Below are 21,476 nucleotides of genomic sequence, written 5' to 3' on the forward strand. Positions count from 1 at the left end.
ATAGAAAGATAAGAAAAGATGAAGATAACCTACTTCTATCATTGATGTATTACTGTACCTCAAAAATGGTTTTGTGCTTTGCCATTCATATTAATATTACATTGGCTCACATGTCTGCAGCTCAACCAACTACAGAAGTAGAAAACTTAAACAAAAGCACAAAGCAAACCAAATAAAAAGTGACTACGGCTACTACAAAAGGTCTATTAAGAAAATGGTGGCACGTTAATATCTGGAGCTAACAATCAGGTTTGGACTCAGGTTACAGGTTAGGCCATGTATTGTACGTTTTTTTTGTACGGTATTTGCATTTGTCTTGAACTGTTGCAGTAGCCGCACTACAATCCAGGGGGCTGTATTGTGCTATTTACCGACTGCTATTAAAAGTAAATTTGCGGCCTTACCGTACATACTCTACGGCTAATTTCAAAGATACGTAGGAGTGTTTAGCTGTCCCTGCGTCATTAAAGTACGCTTTAATAACAATGGCGATGGGGTTTCGAGTTCTGAATGGGACAAACACGGTTCGTGTTGTTGCGATAAGCTGACAAAGACACTTGTTATGCACATCAGATGGCATCGCCCAGATACATCGGAAAAAGGAAAAGTTTACGAATGCAACGGCTTCTTTGCACTGTTTTTTAAAGACGGATGGATGAGGAAAGCAGGCAAAAGTCGTTGACGCAGCTATTTACAGAATGATTTTGTTTTCCCGGGGGGGGGAAGAATTTAATGATAGTAGATAAATGCTGTTGTAAATGTAAAAAACTGGTGGTAGACCGTAAATTGAACTGCTTTCTGTTTAATATCTATGAAAATAAATGATGAACTACGCACTGTACTGTACCCAAAAAAACGCGAGAAACATACCGAACCGGGAAGTGTAAACTGTGACACCCCTGCATGCACTCACACACATATTTTATTTTTTGCTGCAGTTTATACCTTGGCTGCCAATGTTGTGCTGTGCAAATCACAGGTAACATCATAGACGGTAGTACAGATAAACCCTAGAAAGGCATACAGAAATTACAAGGTATATCAGTGAGAACTACAAAAAATATTAGAGTAAAAATTCTCAGGTATTGCAGGAGAGTTAAGCAGAGCCAGGTTTCTATCTGGACTGAGACGCACACAGACATACACCCTCCCATTATCAGGAAATCCTTTATATTTACATTACATCGTAACAAAGCTATTGAAAACAAAGACCCCTGAAAATGTCTAAAAATGTCTTTTGTTTTTCTACTTACAACAATGGAGATCCCATATATGTACAAGCCTAAAAATAATTTAAGTACAGTAGCACACTTTCTGCATTTCTGAGTCTAAGTTCTAGTCCACAAGAGAGATCGAGTGTGTATGTACAGTATAGAGCGGAGGGACGCGTTCGGAACGAACGATGGCGTTAATGAGTCGTTTAACAGTCACAAAAACGGAATAAGAGCGTGAACTGTGGGACTGGTCACAGAGAGGACGTGGTAGAGTCCACAATTTCTCTCCCGTTGCACACAGTGGGTACGCAGTGGGCACTGACAGAAGCTGGGAAAAGACAGAACAAAAAAAACAAAACAAAAATTACACATTTCATATCATACTTTACTAAAAAGTTCTCTTTTGAATGATATTTGAATGAATATTAGCTTCAAACAACAGAAGTATAACACACTGTACTATATATGCCCACACAGTACACACTATAAAAGTACAAGTACCAAAGGAGAAGACATGGGATTCTGAAGGACAATGCATTTTAGTAAAGATGTTTCAAGGTAAACCTCAATAGTCTAAGCAGACTAAAACATATTGTATATATTTATTCGTGGTGGTGATAGCACAGGAGGTCCTCGGTTTACGAAAACCTAGTGCGTTTCGCGGTTACTTTGTCATCTCCCATAAAATACTAACGAAACTCTTGCTCCGTCATTGTAAGGTACGGCGTTAAAACAAATTTTACATTTGAACTACTTGGTGAGCGGGGTGGACGAATACTCCCTCATCTGGTGCTTTCCCCACAAGACGGCTTTCTGTTTACATTCACTGATTGTATGCCATACATTGGCTTGAACTATATTTGCTTTCTTTCATTTGTGTTGTTTTATTGGGAACTTTTTCACCTTCATTATGGCTCCCAGGCATAAGTCAGACTCCTATGATGTGTTAGTGTAGGTCAGTGATACAGGTACTGTACAGCAGAGGTGTGGACTCGAGTCTCATGACTTGAACTCGAGTCAGACTCGAGTCATCAATTTGATGACTTTAGACTCGACTTGACCAAATGTAAAGAGACTTGGAACTCGACTTGGACTTTAATATCAATGACTTCTGTCCACTGTGTTAGTGTAGGTCAGTGATACAGGTACTGTACAGCAGAGGTGTGGACTCGAGTCTCATGACTTGAACTCGAGTCAGACTCGAGTCATCAATTTGTTGACTTTAGACTCGACTTGACCAAATGTAAAGAGACTTGGAACTCGACTTGGACTTTAATATCAATGACTCGTGACTTCACTTGGACTCGAGCCCTTTGACTCGACAAGACTCGCTACTTTGATACTTTCTCCAAAACCCAAATATTAAAAGTAAGTTATTGAGGAGCGCTGTGTATCACTCATTGTGTACGTGTGTGCGTCTGTGTGTGTATGTGCTGTCGGCACAACATCCAATCAAATCAGACCCACGTTGTTTTGACGCGATAGCATCGAGCCAATCAAATTGCGGGACAACCAATGAGAAAGAGCTGTCAAACAATGCGCGGGTTAGAGAAAATGAGACCAAAGATCGTGTTGTTCGGATTTAAAAACTACGAGATGGTCAACAAAAAACGAGTGGCAGTGAGTGGAAGGACTCGAAAGGACTCGAAACAGGAACGGCAGGACTTGGGACTTGACTTGACACTTGACTTGGATCCGACTCGGACTTTGCCTATTTTGACTTGAGACTTGATTCGGACTTGAGTGCAAAGACTTGAGACTTACTTGTGACTTGCAAAGCAATGACTTGGTCCCACCTCTGCTGTACAGTATGTGAGTACCTACTTACGGTAAAAATCAAGTTAGGCCAGAGTTAGGGTTAGTATTAGGGCTAGGTGGTAGGGATGGAACTCTGATGTAAGCCACATCATTTGAAGCTGACATTTGTTTTACAAATATATTTTCCTGGGACAGGCTAAAACTTCAACACAAGCCGTGAAACTAAATCCAGATACGGTGGAACCTCGTGTGTCGAACAACCTCCCTCTTCGTACAATTCGTTTCACAAACAAACATTTTTCAACCAGAAATTGCACCCGGTTTTCGGAGCATATCTCAGTTGCCAAACAAGCCAACAATATCATGCAGGTGACTATGCGTGTGACGTCAGTCTTGCCTTAGTTCACGCTCGGGATATACACGTATATATATATTCATGTATGAACTTGTACACAAAATATACTGTTAAAAAAGTTTCAATAAGCAGTCATCCGGGGTCCAGGAATGGATTAATCCATTTTACATTGATTACTATGAGAAGAATTGTTCCAGTTTTCAAACTTTTCAGTTCACGAACGCCCTACAGGAAAAAAAACAAAAAAAATCAAAAACTGAGGTTCCACTGTGTATATTGAGGTTCCACTCTGTATATGATGACCGAATGAGATTAAGGCATTAATAATTATAAATTCATTTGATGGTGTTTGCTCAAGTCTTTCTCTATGCTGTAAGGATTTCCCTACCTTTTGTTGTAAAAGCTCTGTCTTGCAGACAGCCATAGTGTCTTTTTTTTTTTTTTTTAAATGCCACTAAACGTGAGACCACTTCTAAGCAAGCAGACTAATGATTCAAACTTGGACCACTCTGCGCAAGAAAACCAGTTCTTGATTTCCATCCCTTGTCATGGAACCCAGGGCTATGTGCTCTGTAGCGTATCCCTTTCAGTAAAGGCCTAACAACGGTGCACTGCTCCAGACCTCCCTTTACTATGAAGACTAGGTGACTGCATGCATGTTACCATGAGATCCAAACGTGGGTCCAGCCCCACTCACACTGAAGCGATTGAGGTTCGGTCTGTGGCTGGTCACATTCTTCTGGGGTTGAAACATTATGATATGAACCTTAGGTGCAAACATACAGCCCAAGACCACAAAGCCACTCAGGCTAACTGAGATGCACATAGTGGTTGTCTGGACCTGCAGAGCAGAAAAGATAAGAGGACATGTGCCAAACGTTGATGGATGAATTCAATGCAAATACAGAACAATGTACTGTATCTGTTCAAGTATTGTTAACAACGGTTAAATAGACGACTACTACATCTATGTACAGCTGTGAGGTGTGACAAAAAAAATGACACGATCAAAGATAATTAAGCAGTGTGATACAGGCGTTTCAAGCTTTTTCTTCAGTTCATTTATTGCCATCTAGTGGGATAAGCAAAATTTGCAGTCGTTCGTTATGACAAATTGAAATAAATCTTTGCCATAACAACATGCAACTTTATACTAATATTTGACTTGATTCGAAAGCCCAGCCGTATAGGCCTGCGGGCCGTAGTTTGCGTATGCCTGGCTTAGTCCTTTGCAAGATTATGGGGTGGTGGAAATGATCTGAGCTTCTATGAACCATTGTTGCGGCTGGCAATAAAATAATAGTTCATTGCAGGACATGGCTTAATTGATGTATTAAAATGTCAATATAAAAAAACAGTTTTGTCAAAAAAGTTTCTGTAATGTATAGGCTAGTTTGCAGAGGTGTGGACTCGAGGCGCATGACTTGGACTCGAGTCAGACTCGAGTCATCAATTTGATGACTTTAGACTTGACAAAATGTAAAGAGACTTGCCACTCGACTTGGACTTTAACGTCAGTGACTCGTGACTTCACTTGGACTCGAGCCCTTTGACTCGACAAGACTCGATACTTTCTCCAAAACCCAAAGTGATCTGTGTAAATATATTGTTATTTTGTTTGAAAAGGACTAGAAAGGACTTGAAACAGAAATGGCAGGACTTGGACTCGACTTGGACTTTGCCTGTCTTGACTTGAGACTTGACTCGGACTTGAGTGCAAAGACTTGAGACTTACTTGTGACTTGCAAAGCAATGACTTGGTCCCACCTCTGCTAGTTTGCTCTGGAATATAAGGCTACTATGCTGACTACAGATAAAGTAATAAATAGGTACCACTCACATACTGACCAGGGCAATAAAATAGACTGGTTTACAGAGAAAGGACGAGGGACTACTTGATCTGCCTTTTATAGTACCATATTTTCCAGGCTATAAGGTGCTCTGGAGTATAAGTTGCAGCAGCCAAAAAAAAAAAGCATAATGAAGAAGAAACTAAACATGTACAAGTCGCTGTAGAATATAATTCGCACCAGCCAGCTAGAGTGCCCTCTAGCGGCTGTCAGTGTGAAAATCACGAACGCGTAAATTTCCAGTGGTACAGGAGTAGCAGATACTGGTACACATGCCCAGAGTGCCCTCAAGCAGCTGTCAGTGTGAAAATAGCAAACGTGAAATTGTTTATTTTAATATGTAAGTCGAGTATTAGTTGCAAACCCAGCCAAAAGATGATAGGTTTTTTTTTTATGTGTAATCTTTGTATAGACATTCTTTGTCCTTGTGGAGACATTTTGCAGGTCCTAATTCAAGGGATAGTTTAAAATGATACATTTAGTGGTGGCGCTTTGGTCCAGAGGCAATGTCTCTGTCATTGGTGTGGAACCCCAGGGTTCACCTCCTGGGCAAGATCGAATCCCGCTTAGGGCGGTTGGTACCTTCCGGTGGACTCACCACCTGCAGGAAGGTTTGGGGGGTTGGTACAGTGCAATGTGATTTGGGTGGCAGCTTCTGCCCCCGCGACCCGGCAACGGATAAGCGGATGAAAATGGATGGATGGATACATTTGTCCAAGGTTCGAGCAGGCATGAGCAAACTAAGGCCCAGATTAACGTTTTTTAATCCGGCCCACCAAACTTATCTAAAATATATAATTTACTTATATTATCATTATACTTTTGCCTTTTCCCTGCAATACCCACGTTTCCCCAATAGATGGCGTAGAAAATGATGAAAGCATTTTCGCCTTTATGCATGACTTTTACACGTCATTTATCTTAGTTCACACTAACGCTATCTGCTCCTATTTAAAATAGTCATAGGTGAGGGAACGCATAACCGAGTGCTCACAAACACACAAAACCCTCTCTGTACGTATCTGTGTGGGCTTTCGTACCCTGTAGTCGCTTGATGTGACATAGAAGATAGGGAGGAAGGCCAGCCAAATTATACAGGTCGTGTACATGGTGAATCCAATGAACTTAGCCTCGTTGAAGTTCTCTGGGCACTTCCTAGTCTTGAAGGCATACCTAAAGAAGTAAATGACAGAACACATTAGATTAAAAAAAACACACACATACACACTACCTAAAAATAAATAAGAACCCCGAGAGTTTTGGTTTTGCAGGTTCGACTCACAAATTCATTTTTAAATGTACTTAAATAGATAGACCAAAACAAAGCCTTGAACGCTCCTTGCCTGATTGTCCTCCCTCCCATGCAGGCTCTCCGGCACTTGTTTCCTGACTGCTTCTCTGGTATCGGCCTGACCTGTCTTTGACCTTGACCTTGACCTTGTCTCTGCCCTTGATCCTTGCCTGTTCTTTCCTGATCATTCATCAACCTGTGCTAACTGAAGTGAGCCGGTTAGCTTCAGCAGAGACCGGGTTTAAACCTGACCTGATTTCCTGCCATTGGGTCCTCTCCATACTTGCGCCACCGTCCCCACACACTTTTATTCATGCTTGAGTTTTTTATCCAATCATATTCAGTCATCATGTGTTACCAGGGTAAAAGAAATCTGCCCTAAGGCCTTGAGATGCAGGGGTAAAATAAATCTGCCCTAAGGCCTTGAGATGCAGTAGTGTGGGTGCCTTGAGCCTACAACAAATGTCAATTACATTATTTCTTTAACCAATCAGATTTTGAGTTGGCAACTCATTCAACAATTCTGTCCCCAAGGTGGTGCATGACATTCAATAATTCTGTCCCCAAGGTGGTGCATGACAGAAAATAACTGAGAACCACTCTTAAGGGGAGGATGTATTTTGTGTACAACTATTTAGAAGATTTGGTTAGTAAAATTAGGTAACGGATAAATTATATTTAAAAAAAAATCATGTAGTATGACAACTGGTCACATGCTTCCTAGGTTATAAAGGTATTTGAGGTGCATTTTCAAAATTTTTTTTTTGTTAATCGTTCTGTGATGAAGCTGTATTTGTTGTTATACATGATAAGTATACCAATTTCCTTCATCAAAAAAACATCATATTGATGCTTCAATCTGAGACACACTTACACAGTACACAGAATGACCAGCAGCACATTGTATGCGAGTGTCAACAACATGCTGGAGTCACGGACGTTACACTTGAGGATGACAGTCTTCTGCTTCTCCGGCAGTGTGAAACGCCGTGTTCCGGGAACCTCCACCAGCAACCATACCAAAACCATAACCAATTGCACGGAAATGAGACTCAAACAGATGAACACCTAGAAATCACAGGGAAGACATTCAGTCGACGTCATAGACATTCACTACTTGTTGCATGTGCATTGACACTCTGCTCCATCTGCTTACCTGAGATGATGGGCTAATGAAGCGTGGCCTAACTGTGCCCACCCCATCTTTCACGCCATTAAAAATCCGCGCAATTCTGTTGGTTTTGGTGAGAAGTGCTGAGTAGCAGACGGCAAACGACGTGCCCAAGCCAAGGCGTCGCAGGGCACAGATGGCAGGAGATGGTTTTGCCAGGAGAAGGAAAGTCATAGCGTAGGACATAAAGACTCCCAGGAGAAGAATGTAACAAAGCTCCTGGCCTGAAGCTTTCACCAGTGGTGTGTCGTTGTGCCTGATAAACACCCAAAATACCAGCCCGGTGCACATGAACCTAAAGACAGCAATAAGGGTTATGCAGCAGTGCAGAGAGGGATTTCATACCATTTGACGACATAACATTTAACATACAAACCATGCTGTAGATGACAGTCGCTGCCAAGCGTGATGTCACTAGTGAGTGTTTCCGGTGATAATTACAGTAAACACACTAAATATACACATGCAATCTTCAAATGCTCACAGTTAACTATAATAATAATAATGTTATAGTATGCCAACTTCTATACCAAGGGCTGTGGTTGACAATGATGTTTAACATTTAACATACCCACCAAACACTACATATATTGTCACATGATAACTTTGATTGATATCACATGGCACATTTTTAAGACACACGAGTGTAAATATGACAGCTTTGATTTGGAATCACAGGTGAATGTTTTTTTTTTTTTTCATTGTTTGGCTGGGTTTGCAGCTTATACTCCTGTGCGACTTATATATTACAATGTATAATTTCACGTTTGTTATTTTTGCACTGGCAGCCACTAGAGGGCACACAGGAAGGTACACACAGCTCTGGAATATAAGTGCGAGGGTCCTCAAACGAACATGTAAATGTTCAGTAGTACAGGAGTAGCAGATACAGGTACACAAGCCTAGAGTGCCCTCTAGAGGCGGTCAGTATGGAAATAACGGATGTGAAATTATATATTTTAAAATATACGTCGCAAAGCCAGCCAAGGGATGAAAAAGAGAGAGACTTATAGTCCGGAAAATACAATAGATGCCAGCCAAGGCATGAAAAAGAGAGTGACTTATAGTCCGGAAAATACAATAGATTAAATCACGTAAAGGAGGAGACTGTAAAGTAGTGCTACTTGTGTAGTGTAGCAAAGCAGCACAGGATGGTCGTGTGTAGGCTAAAGGTGGACACAAGGAAGTGAAAGCAAGTAAAGGCAGAGGTGAAGATTAAAAGTCGAAAACTGAAAAGGAAGATTAAAAATTTTTGAAAGAAAGATCATTTTGAAAGGAGTAGAGGTTGTGGAGGTGAATGAGTTTAAATACCTAGGATGGATAGATATGGATGTTGTGAAACAGGACAACATGGAGATGGTTGGTGTCAAAACAGAGGATAGGCAGGGGATAGGGTGAGATGGAAGCAGACCATCCGCTGCGCCGACCCCTTGATGGGAAGAGCCAAAACAGGAAGAAGAGGAAGGGGCTAATCACAAAACTCTTTGTGTTTTGTGACACAAATAGTATTTGAATGGCTCAAGAACAAAATCACATCACAGTGACCATGATATGGGGCTGTTATCCAACATTGACAACACATTCACCCATCACTCACCCTACACAGGCAACTGTAATGGGACCGATAGCCCAGACATCTTCCCACATGATATAGTCCTCAGGAAGGTCATAACAGGATGTGAGGTCATCAGTAGGCCACTGGCCAGGAGCGCATGGGAAGCACGTAAACTCATCAAGCAGGTATTCATGAGGCTCACAGGCTGTACAGATCCAGCAGCAGTATTCACCTGAGATATCACAATATTGGCAGCAAGAGTGTGACCTTTTTGAAGAGATATTAGCGCTTCGTGTGTTGCTATGGCAAAGATCATGTGTAACTCAATTCCTTACCTGCCTGCATTTTCTTCATCTCATTACGCTCACAGGGGTCACTGCACTGCGATGTGGGCACCACTTCTCTAGGCCAGTGAATCAGATCGCCGTATAAACTTAGAGTCTCGGCCCATTCACCCACTGGCACGTATCCATAACGATCGCCAGAGCGCTGGTAGCTGAAGATATTGTATCGACCCACGCCGTCCCCCTGGGAATCGAACTTGACTATGGTCTCACTACCAGGGGGAGAGAAAGGAGCTGGAGGTGAGGAGAAAGAGAGATAAGGAAGGGTGGAAAATGAGATTAAAGCCAAACAATCAAAACAAACCTTCTCACAAATGCCTCTTTAGCACCGAGACAATAGGCCTCGGTCAGTTAGGCCTTAGGAGTCCGAAAAGAGTGAATTCCATCACAATGCTCTTTTCATTACTGTAGACTAGCCAGACACAGAAGTATTGCCTAATAGGCAATAAATACTTGATATGCTCAGTGGGGCCTGTGTGTGTCGCTGGCCCCTCTACTCTGCTCTCCTGGAGGTCACATTGGGTTAGAAATTGCTCTAATGACCTGACTAAGTTAATTACCAAATGTATTATTAGGAAACTCTTCCTAGAGTCAAAGCATGATGGCTGACCGGCGGGGGGGTTTACCAACACATGCAATGATGTACAGCCGGTCCTCACTTATGGCTGTATTCTGGGGGGCAGGGGGTGGTGTACCAACACACGCAATGATGTACAGCCGGTCCTCACTTAACGACGTATTTGTTTAACAAAGACTCGGAATCACAACAGGCTTCCCGAAATTTAGTAGTACAGTATGTGTTCAGTGATGAGGAATTGCTGTCATACGTATGTATGTACGTGCATACCTGGTGTAGTGACATAAAAGATTTGAGATTTAGCACAACAGGTAGCATCTCCCATCTCACAAATCTCACACACTGCTGTGATGCTTGAATGATAACAAGCCTCCAGTCACTAGGTGGCAGCAACTCATGCATTGGTTTGGAAAAAGATAAAAATATATATGTGTTATCAGGTTCTCAATAGTACTTCAATTTGCAGGGGTGGGTATGGGGGGGTGTGAGTAAACACAAGTGGCGGCCATGACAGAAATTCAATTGAGAAGCAATGATCTAAAAAAATGAATAAAACAAATGGCGAGAGAAATTGTGGACTTCGAAAGGATCTTCGTGGTTTTACAATTACATTTTTGTGTAACATTGTCAATGAAGAACTCAATGAATACAGATGATCTAAAACCTCTTTTTGATCAGGATATACGTGCATACCTGGTGTAGTGACGTAAAAGATTTGAGATTTAGCACAACAGGTAGCATCTCCCATCTCACAATCTCACACACTGCTGTGATGCTTGAATGATAACAAGCCTCCAGTCACTAGGTGGCAGCAACTCATGCATTGGTTTGGAAAAAGATAAAAATATATATGTGTTATCAGGTTCTCAATAGTACTTCAATTTGCAGGGGTGGGTATGGGGGGGTGTGAGTAAACACAAGTGGCGGCCGCGACAGAAATTCAATTGAGAAGCAATGATCTAAAAAAATGAATAAAACAAATGGCGAGAGAAATTGTGGACTTCGAAAGGATCTTCGTGGTTTTACAATTACATTTTTGTGTAACATTGTCAATGAAGAACTCTCAGAATACAGATTATCTAAAACCTCTTTTTGATCAGGATATAGTTTAGTAGCTTGGAACAATGTGTTAGCTGTTTCTCAAAGCGCTGTTGTGGCTGTTAGCAATGCTACATATACTTGTGCGTGCAACCCAACGAGCCACAGATGCAATTGTGCTGTGAAAGTGGGGAATGCTGAAAGAGGAATGGCCTACCAAATGAAAATGGAGGATGCTTTGGTTCCTAAAATGTAACAGTTCCAGAGCAAACACTCTTTTACACTGTGTGATTCACGAGTTTTGAATGTCATCAGGTCCTTATTTTCATTTCTAATTTCTGGACTATTGAGCGCAGCAGAATATATTTTTTCACTGTTAATTAAATAAATGCTTTTTCTCCAAAGAGTGCCTGTAACACGGCTGGTTACATGTTAGCTCTTTCCTGCTTTGGCGCCCCGACCGTAGTTGGAATACACAGGAAAGACTTAGTGATGTGCTCCAGGGCCGAAACTAACATTAGCTCTGGGGCTAACTCCCTTCACTTTGTGCTTGTCTAGCACAGTTAAACAGAAACAGGGATGTTGGGGTCTTGATTATCAGCCACACCGAGCACAAAAGTACATAAAGTGTTTTAACAGCTCCTGTATGATTAACTCACGCTTCAACATGACAGGACTCAAACTACTTTCAACTTTTGATACCGTTCTCTGTGTGTGTACATGTGCGTCCCACACCGCAGGTGTCAAAGCGTGTTGAAAAAAAACAGCAGCTTAAAGTCTGAAAAGTACTGTGAGTCTCATATACATAATATATATATTACGTACTACTACAGACCAGTTTAGGCTTGTCATTCTCGACTTCTCTTCAGTAACAAAAATGTCAGCCATTCCTTTCCTTTGTAGATGTTAGCGACCTTGCTGACATGACAGAATAAATGATCTATTAAGTGTGTGAGTAAACACTTCTGAACTGATTCTTGTGGTGACTGAGAGCTGAGACAGGCTAGCATATGCATGGACATGTTGTGCATTTTGTTTCAGAGGACAACATGTGTCCAGCAATGTACTGTAGGGTTTTAACTATGCAACATACCATGGATGCCCAATAAGTAGATAGTAGATAGTGTGTAGTAGAGACCATATATTGTAGGTTGAATACTATTGTTCCATACAGTTAAACAATATAATGTATACACATATAAAGTATGTTCAGTTTACACAAGTGAATATACAGTTAATGTTTTAAATGTAGGTAGATCCCTTAGGTCTACTGGTCATTTGAATAGTCGCTTCCAAACCAAAAAAGCCACTAGAGGGCACTCTAGGCTTGTGTACCAGTGTCTGCTATTCCTGTACCACGTTATTTTTACACTGACACCCGCTAGAGGGCGCTGGTGTGATTTATACTCCAGAGCGACTTATATATGTTTTTTCTTCTTCATTATGCATTATTTGGCCGGTGCGACTTATACTTCAAAGTTCTACTTATAGTCCAGAAAATACGACAGTAGTGATTCGGTAAGCTAGATAGATCAAGACAATCGAAACTTGCTCCTTAGCGGTGCTAAGTGTAGTAAAAGTGGCTGGTAAATAGTTAAACTGACTGCACTTAGGAGACGTGGGCAATTTAATGTTAGATAGCTTTAATCAGCTATACCTAGGTAAGACATGCAATATTTAAAAATATCAGCACTCCTTGGTTCTTGGGTAAGGGAACCTTAGCATTATAATTAAATCTACGTCTTAAAAATTCCTGAATACTAATTGATTATTATGCTGATCAAATCAATTACGGTTAGTTCAGGAAGTAAGCCTCAGGGTGAATTCAATTTGAGTCAAATTACATGGATATTTAAGAGGGAAAAAGAACAAAAACATAAACTTAGTTTAACTAGGCAAATGTGAATAACAATTAGATGTCAGTACTCAAACATTGTGAACTGTTTGAATTAGGATTCAAAAAAGATTAAACAGTGGTCTTCAATGTGTAACCCACCTATAACCTTGTCTCCTCCATCCACACTTACCCCGCATATACATGTAGAAAAAAAAACCCCACCCAAAACGTGTTATTATTCTTTGATTTGATTACTTTTCCAAGAGTATTATTTATTTATATTCATGTTTCCCCAAAAGATGGCATAGAAAATATTGAAAGCATTTTAGCATTTTAGCCTTTATGCATGACTTTGCATGTCATTTATCTTAGTTCACACAAATGCTCCATATTATCTGCTCCTGACACGGCTCCCGTACAAATTTAGCGCAGTTGTGGCCCGCAAGTCAAAAGGTTTACCCACGCCTGGGTTAGTCAGTAAGAAGGATATAGGTAGGAATTATCAAAAAAAAAAAAAATTAGTCCCATCACCTTTGACAGTTAAACAAGTGAATCAAAAAGAAAGAGTAAAGAAATATATATTGTGTGTGAATTACAAAGGCAGGAACGGCTGCTGATTTAATGTGAGCTTACCACTACTGTGAAGGACATCGCTGGCTATTTCCTATTTTATTAAATTCAATGAAGGAAAGAAAAAGTTGTTGTTCACCATGTTCAGAGCACCTCAGTGGTAACTTGCGTGTGGACTCGAGCCTGAAGCCTTCCAGACCCAAGTCCGCTTTCTTAATCACTAAGCCACCACTGCCCCAACAACCATTACATCAAAATAAGCTATTTGATGCCATAAATGAAAAAAACAAACAAACAAAAATAACTAACTAAAAAAACAAGTGGCTTTGCACATATTGAAAACATTTATTTGACTAGCCAGCAGCAGTTTTGAAAAAAAAATAAAAATAAAAATATATATATATATAATATTTGAAAATAAAATACCCCAATAACAAAATTCTAAACAGAGATTGCTATTCTCAATGCAGATTTAGAGTTAAGTGACTTGAAAATAAACAACAACAAAAAGAGCAAATTGAGAATCTTAATTTTAAAGACATTTTAAATATTATTATTAAATTTTTTTTTCAGACAGAGAAGTAAATAATGTTCACTACAGTACTTAAGTGTTGTGGATATTAAAAGCAAGAAAGGGTGGAAACAAGGGGAATGAGGAAATATCTAATCTAAAGAAAGGGGGGGAGATGAAAACATGAGGCAGCCATAGAATTAGTGGGAATTAATATTTTCTTTTATTTGTTATTTATATTACTTACTATCAGAGGTGGCACCAAGTCCTTGCTTTGCAAGTCATAAGTAAGTCTCAAGTCTTTGCACTCAAGTCCGAGTCAAGTCTCAAGTCAAGACAGGCAAAGTCCGAGTCGAGTCCAAGTCAAGACTAAAAAGTGTCAAGTCATGTCCCAAGTCCTTACGTTTCCGTTTCGAGTCCTTTTAAACAAAATAATAATATATTTACACAGATCACTTTGGGTTTTGGAGAAAGTATCAAGTCTTGTCGAGTCAAAGGGCTCGAGTCCAAGTGAAGTCACGAGTCATTGATGTTAAAGTCCAAGTCGAGCTGCAGGTCTCTTGACATTTTGTCAAGTCGAGTCTAAAGTCATCAAATTGATGACTCGAGTCTGACTCGAGTTCAAGTCATGTGACTCGAGTCCACACCTCTGCTTACTATAACTATGACTATTAAGATACAGCCACATAAAGCACACCATTCTTAATCTATGGCATTCTTTCGTAATATGCAATATCTTTTTGATACTTAGTGCAAAGGGACACACTGAAACACACTCCAGGACATATCATGTGACAACGCACAGAGAGAAAGAAAGAATCTGCAAGGAACGTAAACACGTAGGTGGCATGTGGGTGGTTCTTAAGATTGACTGAAAGAAAGGGTAAAGAATGGTGACACAAAAGGAGGAAATGGCCCAAACTGGGAAGTTCTAGGGAGGATGTGCTGCGAGGCAAGATAAGGGCAAAAAAAGGAGGGGAAGTGACAAGAGAGAAGAGTACTTGAAAAAAAAAGAAGGGGCCAGCATAAAAGCAAGAAAAGCAAGAGCACAAGGAGGAGAGATATGGTTAGATGGAGAAAATCCTTCTAGATAGTGAAATCAATAGAGAACAGGTGATGGACAGATGGCTGGATAGCTATGGCGGGGTGGGGGAGGAAAGGAAAGCAAAAGACAAACCTTATGATGTCTGAGTGGGATGTGCTTCTTTGTCAGACAAAGGCATTTTCAAGGGTCCCAAAGTGTGAAAGGACACAGGAGGAGAAAGTATGAAAGTAAGTGACCAAACAGTAAATAGAGGGTGGGAGTAAAAAACGGGAGGGAGAGGAATAAAAGAAGGAGAGAAGTGAAGGCTGTGTGATGGTTGCAGCGTCTAAATGTAGCAGTAAGCTCGCTGCTCAATGTGGCCCTGAAGGCACACTACCTTGGCTACGCACACACAAGCACACACACAGCACAAAGAAGACGGGTTATCACATCCATCTTTGGTATTTGAATAGAAGAGTGCAAATACGTGTGTGTATATGATCTGTTTGCTGAACATCAGTGAAGTGGGTGGTGGGAGTGAAATGACGGCTTTGAGAAGAGTGTGGGTTGGGGGTACAGTCTGCGATTTCATCTTGGTAAGAAAAAAAAAAAAAAAACCCAGAAAAGCAAGCCTTTTGTGCTACCTCTTGTAAAATGTCGGACAGCGTTATGTAAATGGGTGATTCTCAGGCGTCCACTGTAGAGGCTTATATGCAACACTGCCATCAAAACCTATTCTTATCATAGAAAATGACATTTTAATAGCTGTCCACTGTAGTGATCGTCATGCATGAAAGGGTTAATTAATAGGAAATGTTCACATATCAATGTCCAATCTTATTTTTATTTATTTCTGGAAAACAAAAGTGATTTAATAGCAATTTTTACAAAAAAAAGTTTCAAGTCACCCCACAGCATCTCAATACAATTTTTACAAAAAAAAAAGTTTCAAGTCATCCCACAGCATCTCAATGGGATTGAGATCCGGGGCTTGACCTGGCCATTGCAGGACTCTCTACTGTTCCCAACCTTGTGGGAACAGTTTGGAGCAGGCCCCTTCCTCTTCCAACATGACTGCGCACCAGTGCACAAAGCAAGGTCCATAAAGACATGGATGACAGAGTCTGGTGTGGATGAACTTGACTGGCCTGACCTGAACCCGATAGAACACCTTTGGGATGAATTAGAGCGGAGACTGAGAGCCAGACCTTCTCGACCAACATCAGTGTGTGACCTCACCAATGCGCTTTTGGAAGAATGGTCAAAAATTCCTCTAAACACTCTCCTCAACCTTGTGGACAGTCTTCTCAGAAGAGTTGAAGCTGTAATAGCTGCAAAAGGGGGACCGACATCATATTGAACTCTGGGTTAGGAATGGAATGGCACTTCAGTTCATAGTATGAGTCAAGGCAGGTGAGCGAATACTTTTGGTCATATAGTGTATGTGCCTTGGCTCAAAAAAGGTTGCTGCTTTAGATGACTGAGAACCCACACAGTAGCTACTCACTTTGGAAAGCCCTTGGAATTCCCTTAACCACTCATCAATCTGTGCTAGCTGAAGTGAGCCTGTTAGCTTCCATAGGTTTAAACCTGACCTGCTTGTGCTGCTATTGGGTTCTCTCCATATCTGTGACAGAGATGCTATGTAGATTTTACAGCATCTGCTTGGGATCTTGGGAGCTGAAAGAATCCCTGTCAAGGCTTGTGAGTCATTCAGGTTAATTATTAATTAACTTTCTTCGCTGCATCTTTTTGTTCTGGGTCTGATCTGGATCAAATACATAGTATGCACTTGGACTGCAGTTTGTTGTCCGCCAGCAAATCCCTCTCACTGTTCAACCATTGCTGTGGTTACAGCCATCTTCGGGCTTGTAGTGGCTCATTACCATATGATGTGAATGTAGAGAAACCAGCTGTTCAGAGCACAGGCCCATTGAAAGGTGTGTAAAGAATCCATCTGGTCTCAAGCCTCTAGCTTGTTCTACCAATGTGCTTCACTAACATTTCATTGACACATTCCAGGAATCAATCATTTGCATAAAAGTCAGATAATATATCACTTTTAAAATGTGTTGTCATCACCAAGATGTACCGAGATATGCCTTAAGACTGGCTCTTGCGGCGTGTACATCTTAGATAGAACAAGAAGTTTGAAGAGCTTTTGTAACAATTGCAGCAGTGCATATGATACATAGTCACTAGGGATGCACCGAATTTTCAAACCCTCCAAAAATTCTTGGCCTGAAATGTCCCTAAAGTCTTTCGGAAAGACTTTTATCACCGAAGTTATGATGACGCAAGCAAAAACCACGGCCAGTGTGGGCTTGTCTGAAAGCCAACATTTCTGTGCTGTGAACGTAATTCAATATATGAGAAAGACCCACGGACAGCGAGTTGCAAATGTGTAATTCTGTCATTTCAAGAGGGGGTGAAATGTACGTTCATAGAGTCTGTACGTTTTATTGATATCTATTCGGATCCCCTGCGTTCGTCGCGTTATAAAGATCATTGATCGATCAAATGATCCGGGCTGCGATGGACAAATTTCCTCATTTTCCAAAAATAATTCAGTTTTACTCAAATTATTGATGCAATTGAATTTGGCTCTAATTGATTGGACATTTCACCTGTTTGTTTACAAATAAAACAGTGTTTTTAGTGATTTTTTTTTATCAGTGTTTTGCTTTGCAAAGTCTACCTTGTCCACTTTGACTTTTTTTTACCCTGTTTTAACCTGCAGGGGTCACAGCGTTTTAAATTGTTCATTGTAAACTGTTTAGAAATATATTTATATGGTTGAAGTCTTTAAGCTGTCGGCTGGACAGACTGTGGTTCCCTGGCTTTTTACATTTAAGAAAAACTTAAATTCTTGGATTGCCTGAATTAATCTGTCATGTATTTACAGCCAAACCTGTGCCACGATCCCAGGTTGATTTAACGCAGATTTAACCTCCCCGTTGGGGATGGAGAATCTCACAGCGCAGTGTGCCAGATGAGGGGTAGGCACCCTCGTAGTCTGCTGTTCTGTGAGATCCTGCAAGAGAATGACTCAAATAATAATAATAATAGTTAGGCTATAATAGTTCTGACTTCCTATGTGACTATCAGTTGATTAATTTATTATTAATTCATTATTTTGACAATTATTCATTTATTATTACTCTAAGTAATTGCAGTGCCTTGATATTATTGCGGTTTAGTGCAGTCATAGCCATAAATGTAACGGTACTAACAATTAACATAATAATTTCTCTCAGTGTTTCGGTTTTCGGTATTGATGCACAGTAACCGAAAATGAGGAAACCAAAGGCCAAAAACCCAAAACCGAAACACTATCAACTGATAGTCACATGTGACAAGTCAGAAAGGAATAGCCCACCTATTATTATTATTATTTTAGGCACTCTCTTGCCCCAGCCACCTTAGCTGACTCCTCTTAGGTGACAGAGCTCCTCACCCTATCTCTGAGGTAGTGCCCTGCCACCCTGCAGAGGAAGATCATTCTGGACACCTGTATGCAGCATCTTGTATTTCAGTCATGACCAAAGTTCATGTCTATAGGCGAGGGTAGAAAAGTCTCAAGTATCAAGAGCTTTGCCTTTCGGCTCATTTCCTTCTTCACCACAACGGTGCGATACAATGACTTTTTTGTGTTTTTTTTTTTTTAATGTCTCAGAGCACTGTTCAAAAGATGCTTGCCAGAAATGTTATCGTATCCCATCGACTGAGGAACACACATGCTTGCCCCCCTATTGCAGATTGAAATTGGAGATATGCACTGTTGGGTTATCCAACCTAATGATCTTTAAAAAAGGCTCTTCAAATGCTGTTCTGGATTATGTCAGATGGAGCCAGGAAAACAACTGAAATACTGTTTAAATGTATTTCTTTTTATGGCCAAATGAGACTGTGGCAAATTTCAAGGTAAACCACAACATTTAAAGCACAACAACATAAATTGATTATTAAAAAACCTAAAAAAAGACTAAACAAAAAAACAAAAACAAAAAAAAAACAAAGTTGAGTATGATAGACACTGGATGCCAAAAAAATATATTTGAGTAAGGTAATACAATCAAACATGAACGTTTCATAACTAATATTCTAAGAGCTCGGATGTTCTTTGAAAAAGTAAAATGAATGAAGTAAATGTTCTATATGTTCATATTGTAACCAAATCAACCCAAGATGTATTGATGGTTGGTATCTGTGAGATTCCCTTGAACAAAGGGCATATGTTGGTCACTGCATGTCAAACCACTCCAAACTACAGTAAAACTAAGACTTGGTTTGGTGACCTTACTCACAGCAGTAGTATTAAAATGAATTTAGATGCCGGACATACCTGTGAAGGTGACGTTGAGGATGTAGTCCTTGTAGAGTCTGCGTCCATCCAACGTCTTCATGCTGTCACACAGCTTGTTAGTGTTTGAGCAGATGGTCTGTTGCATGTTATGAAGAGCCCGGGCCATAGCGTACACTGCGTTCACCACAAACATGATTTTCGACTCCGGTTCAAAGTTGTTCTTGTTCATGGACAAGTTCTTGTCGCATGGTGGGCGGATAGGCCTCTCCCCTTGTGCAGTACTTCCACCTCCTCCCAAAGAGCACTGGAACCGCTGCTCCCAGAATTCCCTGTACCAGGGATTGCGAACGTTATTGATGGGGTTCAAGTTAAGGAAGTAGCGGTTGAACTCAGGCAGGGGATTTGCTGCCAATTCAAGTGTAATGGCCCCTTCAGCAGCGACTTCATTTCCCCTAACAATGCTTTCCTGTGCGCCCCAGCCATCACTGGCCACCCAAATGAAAGAGGTGTTCAGGCGGGCAGCAGCTGAGAGCAGCTCTCTTGCGTCATCACTACGAAGGAAGAGGACAGCTACACGGGCATTTGGCTTCTGTAGTAGCTGACGAATCACAGCTTCGTAGGACTTCTTAGCGTTGGATCGTCCCACCTGCATATAAAATCAGTGCTGTGTGAATGCCAATTCTACCATATTGAGATTTGTTCACATAGGAAAGGGTTTTAATTGATAACCAATGATGTCTACCATATTGAGATTTATTCACATAGCAAAGGGTTTTAATTGATAACCAATGATGCTTTTGATGTAAGAAGAGACTGATAATAGACTTTCTCTAAATATGAACACCTTTAGTCTGGTAAAGCCAATAGCTCACAATTTAGATCATGAAATTGTATAGACAAAAACAATGACAATGCAACACTGAAATAATGCAGTGTAAACCTTGGTTTAATAATTGCAAGTCATATCATCTTAGCGATATTCTTTTTAAAAATAGACACCACACAATTATGGTATTGTGATCTAATCATAGAGGACTTTTGGAATGGAATAGAAGACTCCTTCTTGTTTGGCTGTAATGCTTCATTTCATATGACGTTTTCCTAAGGAACATGCCATATGACGACTTTTCTAAAATTCTCTCAAAGATATAGAAATTACACTTCTGAACTTATGGCTTTACTTTCTTTAAACTGGTGCTCCCTTTCCAGGTATTGACAGTTAGGATAACTCTTTCTTTTACTTCACATAATCTTCTTGCGTCCAGCATATTTTGTCTTTGTTTGCATATGTGAACTCTTTCTTTTACTTCACATAATGTTCTTGCGTCCAGCATATTTTGTCTTTGTCTTCTTTATGAAACTGATAAGAACATACAGCATATTCGTGTGTGTAAAACCAGATCGGTTATGTATAAAGGCTGTTACTTTAGAGAATGGCTTACCTTCTCTGAAGTTGCAATGCAAATGTTCCTCATCCGAGCCTCTTGCTCAAAGGCTTCTATGCCAGTTTCACCATAATCACCTTCTGATGCCACAGTGGACACGTATGTCCAGTTGAAGAAACGAAGAATCTCTGCCATGGCTTTGGCCTGATAGAAATCTGGGGGCACGGTTCGGGCGAAGTAATCATAGCGTGTTTTGTCACTTAGCTTGGCACTTGTAGATGCGTAGCTTATCTGAGGGATCTGGAACAGCCGAAGGAGATTGGCAACCTGATGGAGGAGATCAAAAATGTTGATATATGAGTGTATAAATACAGTAATCCCTCTCCTATCGCAGTAGTTGCTTTCCAAGACCCACCACGAAATGGGAAAAATTGCAAAGTAGAGGCGAGATAGTTATTATATTATTTACAAATATTTTTACCCTTTATAACCCTCCACACTGTTATCAACCCTCCCTAGACTGTATTCTATCTTTCCCACACAATTATATGCACAGTTGAGTTGTATAATGGCACTCCCCCCACACAGGTATATAATCGAAAAAATTAATGATACATGGATATTATTCTTGGAAGTTATTCTGGAAAGTTTTAGTTCCTGGATTTGCGTATACAACAACTGTTGTACGAG

General features: G+C 40.5%; 1 protein-coding gene across 2 annotated transcripts in view; it reads right to left on the reverse strand.

Moving 5' to 3' along the window:
* Positions 1-907: 907 nt before the first annotated feature.
* Positions 908-21,476, reverse strand: part of grm3 (glutamate receptor, metabotropic 3) — a 31,573-nt gene continuing 11,004 nt past the window's right edge. Inside the window, exons 4-12 of one of the 2 annotated variants that reach the window (XM_025056414.1) lie at positions 20,844-21,113; positions 19,441-20,047; positions 9,530-9,772; positions 9,237-9,426; positions 7,625-7,934; positions 7,343-7,536; positions 6,218-6,350; positions 4,025-4,168; positions 908-1,542 (exon numbers count right to left, since the gene is read on the reverse strand). In XM_025056414.1, the coding sequence (XP_024912182.1) occupies positions 1,336-1,542; positions 4,025-4,168; positions 6,218-6,350; positions 7,343-7,536; positions 7,625-7,934; positions 9,237-9,426; positions 9,530-9,772; positions 19,441-20,047; positions 20,844-21,113 (2,298 nt within the window). In that variant the 3' untranslated portion in view covers positions 908-1,335. Of the gene's footprint in view, positions 1,543-3,990; positions 4,169-6,217; positions 6,351-7,342; positions 7,537-7,624; positions 7,935-9,236; positions 9,427-9,529; positions 9,773-19,440; positions 20,048-20,843; positions 21,114-21,476 lie in introns of both variants that reach the window. The other variant, XM_008311885.3, reaches the window with a different exon arrangement.

This window comes from Cynoglossus semilaevis, chromosome 6, assembly GCF_000523025.1.
Source record: "Cynoglossus semilaevis isolate Cse_v1.0 chromosome 6, Cse_v1.0, whole genome shotgun sequence".
Taxonomy (NCBI): Eukaryota; Metazoa; Chordata; class Actinopteri; order Pleuronectiformes; family Cynoglossidae; genus Cynoglossus; species Cynoglossus semilaevis.